Source organism: Chelon labrosus, assembly GCF_963514085.1.
Source record: "Chelon labrosus genome assembly, chromosome: 4".
Classification (NCBI taxonomy): domain Eukaryota; kingdom Metazoa; phylum Chordata; class Actinopteri; order Mugiliformes; family Mugilidae; genus Chelon; species Chelon labrosus.
The window spans coordinates 9882810-9890760 of NC_140340.1; the positions used below are offsets into that span (position 1 = coordinate 9882810).

Consider the following 7951-nt stretch of genomic DNA (forward strand, 5'->3'; position numbering starts at 1 on the left):
CAAAGAAAATGACTTTGTGGCTGCAAATGTTTTCCTGGAAATAAACTCAACAGTCATTTCTGAAGTCTGTACGCCTTGAAAGACGCTTTCATGGTTCATCATGACCCACCCCACAGTTCCCATGTACAGAGATAATGACCGCTTGAAAGCAGCCATTCAGCTCTGAACCCTGTTTCTAAGAAAAAACGTTCACGTCAGCTGTGTTTCCCGTGAGGTATGAAAGCAGCAGCGCGCACAGCTGAAGGCTTCTGAGTAGAGCGACTTCCTGGAAAACACACACAACAAATTGACCTCTAACTGCTGAGCCGTGACCCCTGCCGCCGCTCGCCTTGCATGACTGGATAGGATATCACATTTAGGGGGGAAAGAAATGAGGACAGGCACGCACACGCCGGAAAATACAGAAAATATTTTTATTTTTTATCGCGGAGCCATGTAAAACGGCAGCCTTCATCCGAGTGGAGCCAAGCCTGGATCGGGTGATTTTGCATCTGGGGAAGGGCGATCCGTAGGCACAGTGCATGCCTAAGTAATAAAATGGACAATCCACCTTAAGGCAGATTTTTTTTTGTTTTGTGAAGAGATAAAAAGTGGAGAGCAGAGGGAGTAGAAGACAGCTCAGATAGGAAACATTGCTCTCGAAAAGACACTGGCAAATGCAAACCAATCGATAGCACTGTTTTATAAACATGTTTAACCCTTTACCGCCGCGTTGTCATCTAAAGCAGCAGCTCGCAGTGACAACATGACTCACTACATCTGCCTAGAAGTAGTCTGGCACAACGCCGGCTGTAACAAACCATGCACTGTTTTTTTGTGAGGATTAAACAAATGTTATAGGTGGAGCCAGACTGGCTGTCCCCTTTTGTTTCCAGTCTTTATGCCAAGCTAAGCTAACAAGCTGCTGGCTAATGTAATTACAGATTTGCAAGACACATTGTGTGACTGCTTCTCTACTTTTACTGGAAATATTCAGGATGTTTTGTCCATTAATCCTTGCTTCCTTACCATAGTTTGTATCTTTTGAAACATGGATCTTTACTAGAAGTTAAATAAAATCCTTCGAAGAACAGGAAACTGTAATGGCTGATATATATGTGGATCAGGAACGGTTACCAGAACTTAAAATGAGAATTTCTCTCTGCAAGATGATTCATCATTTTAATAAGAATGTCCAAATGTGACTGGATTCTGCTTTAAGGTGGATCCGTTGTCCTCGTTTTAAGGGTGAAATTTATGTCCTAGCGTAAAAATAGTGAAGCAATGGCTAGAAGCTAAATAGTCAAATAACAAGTCAATTCTTAGATATTGTGCCGATTGCTTGTGTTTCATGAAAGTGTCTAATTTTCTTCTCCGTTCTCCCCCGCGCCCTTGATGATGCGTTTGTTGCCCCTCTTCCCTCCTGGTCCGCGGGGCTTGGCAAAGGCCTGCTTTAGGGTGTGCTCCATCGGGTGGACCTCCTCGTACAGGAAGTCTTCTGTCAGACCATCGCCGTTGTCTATTTCCATCTGCGCACATATGATCGAACGGGTTACTCGTGAAGCCTGCCGACAAAGACGACAATAACACAGCTGAGGAGTGACGTACCTTTTTGGTGACTTCCAGCTGGTAGTCTCTCTCCACCTCATCCAGTAGCCTGTTCTTACAGCTAGAGTAGAGCATCCGTTCCTTGATGCTACAGGTGTACCCGGGCATTGAATATAGGAACACTGCAAGAGTCACGAGGACAAGCAGATGATATTTGCTGCATCATTGGATCACATGTACAACTGGGGTGGAAAACATCCTGTATTTTATAAACATGAGGACTACTCTACAGTAGCTATTTTGAAACAAAGACATTAGTAGCATTTAGTTAACTACATAAACGGTCTTTGTTCACACAGGCTGATGTTGAGTTGCTGTTACGTTCAGGTCAATGAGGTTAATAGCTCCGCAGAATATTATTTCTATGTCTTGAAGTGAGTTTTAATGATTAAGTTACGCACACTGAATTGCATTGATGTGATTGATTTTTTTCATACATGTACTGAACATGTACCACGTCTGAAGTGGAATAATACTAACATGCATGCCACTTGGCAAATGTAAGTCCAACCTTCACTCTCCTTTTTGGGCCCTGGTCCCAAAGGAACCAGAGCTTATTGTATTTTTTATGCTGTGTTTTGTCTTTATTTGCTCTTACTCAAATCACCTAGGGGATGACTTTAAAGGGGCAACTACTGTTTTTTACAACCTGGACCTTATTTCTGGCATTTAATACGATCGTTTACTCACTTATATAACTTTTGTGCAATTTGCATTGATTCGGGAGATATTTAGATCCACGTATATCCATATAGTGGGAGTGACTGGGGCACCGAAACACAGCCTCTAAATAACGCATTATTTGCCGCGAAACTCGTTCATTTCACCAATATTTTGTTATCGTACGCTAGTGCTATTCCCCATTGAGTCCAGAGTTACCTGTTATCATCATACGAGTCTGTAGATTGACTTACAGACCCCGGATGATGACTTCTGACCTGGATGATGTCATCTCTGACTGCTGTGACGGTGGGCTTGTTTACCTGTTATTTGCTACTGCTATGGTTCGTCCACAACCTCACAATCGGACAATGTTCAGCCATGTTGCAAAAAGCTAGCAGTAGCAAATTAGAGGTAAACAAGCCAACTGTCGAGGGTGCGTGCGGCGCTCAGAGATGACATCATCCAGGTCAGAAGACATCACCCAGGGTCTGTAGGTCAATCTACAAACTCCGGATGATGATTACAGGGAACTTTGAACTCAAAGGAGAATAGCACTAGCGTACGATAACAAAATATTTCGTGAAATGAACGAGTTTCGCGGTAGATAATGCGTTGTTTAGAGGCTGCGTTTCGGTGCCCCAGTCACTCCCACTATATGGATATATGCAGATCTAAATATCGTCCGAACCAATACAAATTACACAAAAGTTATATGGGTGCGTAAACGATCGTATTTTATGCCAGAAATAAGGTCCAGGTAGTTTCCCTTTAAGCTCTCGTTGTACCGTGCACAAGGACAATAATGGAATTCTGAAATATCTGTCTATCTACCATTTAGCTGCTAAATGTCGGTGAAGCTCAGTTCAGTTCGGATCAGTTCACGCGTTCTCTCTTTTCTATTCCTCCATGGTCAATTTGGATTATTTCTGCTGCTCCATTCTCTGCACTATTTCCGGTTTCCCACAGCGTCAATTCATTCTTCAGCTTCTACATCGCTGCTCTCGTACAGTGATCTGTTTTGCGCTTGATTTCTGAGCTAAATAGAACCATATCCACATTATATTCAGTTCACTTCTGCCACTCCTGGTTGTCAACTCTCCATCAGCCTCTCTGCTCCACCACCACCAACAGAGTCTAGACTGGGTGTGTCCCCGTCTACTACCTTGATTTGGGACTCTGTGATCTCTTCTCATATAGGAGACTATTCATTCATTCATTCATCTTCTGTAACCGCTTGTTCCTGTTAAGGGTCACGGGGTCTGCTGGAGCCTATCCCAGCTGTCATCGGGAGAGATATAGGAGACTATATGACGACAAAATATTTTTGCCTAGACTTCCAGTGCAGTGAACCAAAACACCATAAACAGACAGTGAGCTGAAAGATGCTGAAAACCTAAATTTTATACTATGACACCTCTCACGCAGCACATTTCCTTCCTTTTCAATATACAATATTTAAAAAAAGTGAGATAAAGCTAGCTTCACTCCAAGCAGTAATAGTTGTTGTCACGATAGATGCAACTCTTCATGGACTCAGTTTTTATTAGTAAAGGATACAGCAGCACTTTTTGCTTATATCTTTATTATATCTTTATTATATCTTTTGGAGTCTTCAGCCTTATCTTTTTTCCCCCTATTTTAAATCAGTGAGTCTTACTGAGGTACGGCCTGGCTCAGCAACTTGCCGGTGAAACTTAATACTGAAATATGTAATCGAATTTGTATTTGTGCGAAAATTATTGACCCATCTTGCGACCAGCCATTTTTATCCCTCACATGTCTGAAACACAGGGTGCAAACATATGCCCTCAAACAGGTGATTTGATGTCCCTCGGTTCAAACACATTAGGATGAAGCACTCCTTTATGCACCAGTCCATTCTGCCAGTCACCCAGGAACAGCGGCGCTTAACGGGATTACACGTAAATTGTGTTAGCAACTGTGTGTTTGCCTCTTTGATGCTAAATGACTTCATCAGACAATAAAGTGGAGTCGTAACACACTTGGCAACGAGATTATAGAAAAACTAACATGTGTGGCTCATGTGAAGCTTCAACCTGCCTTTTCTTAAATAAATAAATAAATAAATAAATAAAGGACTGTTTACTGACCCAGCGCTTCCTGCTGCTGGCCCTGATGGGAATGTTTGAAGACAAAGAAGTGGTATCTCGGCGAATCCGTGGGAATCCTGTAGGGAAGCTCGTGGGTTTCTGTAGGTTTGGTGTGAACCAGCTCAATGGTCTCTTTCTCCACGTCCAGCCTCTGCAGCACAACACGCATACACACATACAAACAAGACTTGTTCAGCGATCGAGTCATGTAAAGGCAATTTCACAGCATTTTACAGTCAGTAAAGGATCCTCACAGCTTGTTTGCAGAGGGTATGTTTCATGCTACACACACACACACACACACACGTCTTATGGAGTAATAAATGTATCATCTGTCAGGGCTCACCAGCTGTATGTAGTTGATGCGTTTCTGCTTGAGCTGCTGCAGAGCTCGTTTGGCCTCTTCTTGTAGAGGGAAAGCGAGACCCTGAAGAGTCTGTGCCCGTTTGTCTAAGCCAAACTCCATTGTGACCTGCAGGAAAAAGTAAACACAATGTTCTGTACTGATTTCTCTCGACACATGGCATAACTACATAGTCAAGTTTTTTGTTTTCTTTTACTATGCTGAAGGCTTAACAAACCCTCGCTCGTGCTGTTGGAGTCCCAGTCCGCCTGCGTTCATCCTGTGAACACATGAGACATTCTTTCAATCTGTCTCTTTCTCCAAAACACTTCTTGAATCCTTGAATGAGAAACAAACTCAACTTACCCATACGACTTTATCCTGCAGGGGATAAAGTTGAAGCATACAGGGTGAGCAGGCATAATTACAAATAACAAGCGAAATTTCATATTCAGACGGTTTGATCTTTTTAATCTGTACTACCTCTGTGACTTTAATTCGTTGCAACTCCTGCTCGGCGGCTGTGAGCGGAGCTGGGGAGGAGCAGGAGGACTTGTGTCGTAGGTATCCCTGGAAGCAAAGGTCATCCTACAAACGGAGAGACATCAACAGACTTGGGGCTTAATCGCCAGCAGTGGAACACAGATCACGCAGGAAAGGATGTTACGAACCTCGACCGTGCCAAACATTTCGTCTTTGATGTGACCTCCTCCAAACTCTTTCTTCAGTGTGGCACGAGTCGCTGCGTACACCATCTTCTGCCTCACCTGGACGATACATAAGGACATAATGAACATTAATGACATTTATTAGGGTTCAGTTTCAGCTTTTTTGTGTATGTTGTTCCGAGTGAGGGTTTGGTAAATGTTTTCAAAGCTCCTCTCCATGTTTGCTGGAGCTTCACTGTGCAGGGTTATATAAAGTATTCAGTGTTTGACACAAGAAAGGGCAGAAGGGTGGAAAGTTTTGTTTACTTTAAATTTTGAGTTTAGCATTTTTACAGGCACGCTAGAATACATTAATGTCAAATCAGACACACATTTATAGTGATTATTTTATGCCTTAGAGGGGGACCCTTAAATGAAAAATTCAACAGTATTCTCAGACACAGTGGCTTTTTGTGCGGTTCTAGCTTCACTTCTGGGTTTTAGCATATTTACTTTTGCTAGAAACTGTAATTTAAATGTGTTGTAATGAGTTAAAAGAAAGTATATGTGAAATACAAGCTAAAGTCTCCTGTGTGTGAATCACAAATTTAAACCAAAAATGACAAAAATAATTGTTTCGCCATGAAAAACACATGTTGTTTGTTTTTCTGGCATCAAGAATCATGTTTTAAAAATTTAGATTTTAATGTGTGATCGGTAACAATAATTACAATCCATGTACACATCACAAACAGAGAACATGAATTAAATAAGACTAATAATGCATGTTCATTTTATTTGTGTGCAGATGTTGCAGGTGTATACATATTTAAATATATGTACAGCATGTCTAAGTGTGTTGTTCTATTTCTGCTGTGTCACTTTCAATAAAGGTAAATCTCACATTATCGTAATTTTAATTCTTGTTTCAAGCTATAACTGCGCCCCTCTCTAGTTTGTGTAATTTGCTATTATTGTGGTTGCAGAATAGCTGAAACTGAAACTGATCGGTGTGTTCAGACGTACCGGTGATTGGTCAGGTGACCATGAAATAAAGATCCACTCATATCCCTGTGCATTCTGGGAGTCCAGGCGATAGAGGATGTAGCAGGGCTCCTGGGGCGTGAGCAGAGGAAGCAGGAACTGATCGTAGTCCTGATCCCAGCTCTGTGCCGGCTCCCTGCATGAATCTAACACCAACTCCTCTGCAGACAAAGGCGTGAAGCAGCGGACAGGTCAAGCGAAGGCTTGCATCTGTTAAATTCATCAAAACGCAAGAAACATCTTGTGTTTACCATTTCTGATGATGATCTTCATGATTCTGATGACGCCTCCTCTCGCCTGGGCCAGAAACTCTTTCAGCTCAGATGTTGCTTAAGTAACCAGATATAAGATAGACAAGTCAAAACTGAGGATGGAGGGGGTTGAAAGCAAGTGAGACAGAGTCGGGTAAGTAAGAACATGAGACTTGAGTTCAGGGAGAAAATTTGATCCACTGCCAGACAGTCACAGCATCGAATAAAGTGACTCATATACAGCATAAAGCATCTCCGACACATTTAAGTTGGAGGGAATTCATCTGAGTATATTGTCTAAGTCCTGTGTGATACTTTATAGAAAACTAGATTTCATTATGTGTTGTAGTCCCTGCTCCTGTCTCACCATGGTTACCAAACACAGCGGTCTCATAAATGATGTAAGATCAGGCGAGAAAGGTGAGAGAGGTTTGCTTCCGCCAAGCCGGCCCACTTCGCTCCAATTACCAAATGCCATAACACACAGACATACCTGTATACATAGCTATTAAACAACCTGTGAGGGTTGCGCTAAACTAAACGTACAGATATTTGTAGGAAAAAGAAAAAAAAAAGGAGGAAAACTCCATCTGATGTAAAGTTAAGTCTTCATTAATACATTTAAAAAGTAGATTCACCCTTTAAAAGATATGTTGCTTTTACAGTTCACAATCATTTATATTCACACAGGATAAATTATAAATTAAGCGGACACTTTAGAATTATCTTCAACTTTTTCTTTGGAGAAAAAGGTAAAACCTCAGATAATATTGTTGGTGAGTTTGTGTTATTTGAAGTGCTGCAGCTCAGAGGTTATAAAGAAGTTTAAAAAATAAAAAAAAGCACTCAAATTGAATCTCGAGACGTTACGAAATGTGCAGCTCCCGTTATAAAAATAATCTTACCATTGATTCCAGTTTGGTGGGACATCTTTTGGCAGTCGGTCTTCGCAGCTTCACACTCCTCTCACGCAGGAAGCTCCAGGTCTCTGTGTCCTCGCTCTCCTTGCTCAGCAGGTAGCCTTGCCTCTCCACTGATGGCAGACAGATGGACCCACGCGTGCCACTGACATAAACGCCTCGAGGGCGACTGGGGAGCTTCCTAACACCTGAAACACAATCTGCGGAACTGTGGCTGATGAGTAATAACGTGCCTGTCAGTGGATATGCCACCCCAACCACTGATCTAAAACTCTTCGCGTATCGATGGCCACGACTCTAATGGTCTCGGCGGGGGAGCCTCTCGCTGGTCACACTCTGTCCTCTCCTGTTGATGTGTGTGAGGCGAAGCAGGCCGTGCAGAACG

The 7951-nt window shown here is 42.4% G+C and overlaps 1 protein-coding gene across 1 annotated transcript; it reads right to left on the bottom strand.

Moving 5' to 3' along the window:
• Window positions 1-514: 514 nt before the first annotated feature.
• On the bottom strand, window positions 515-7576 carry twf2b (twinfilin actin-binding protein 2b; the record flags this gene model as incomplete). Its single annotated transcript, XM_084542332.1, has 9 exons — window positions 515-1508; window positions 1588-1709; window positions 4362-4512; window positions 4708-4833; window positions 5188-5292; window positions 5376-5471; window positions 6378-6556; window positions 6647-6724; window positions 7552-7576. The coding sequence occupies 9 exons, from the start codon at window positions 7574-7576 to the stop codon at window positions 1341-1343; spliced, it is 1050 nt and encodes a 349-aa protein (XP_084398458.1). The 3' UTR covers window positions 515-1340.
• Window positions 7577-7951: the final 375 nt, after the last annotated feature.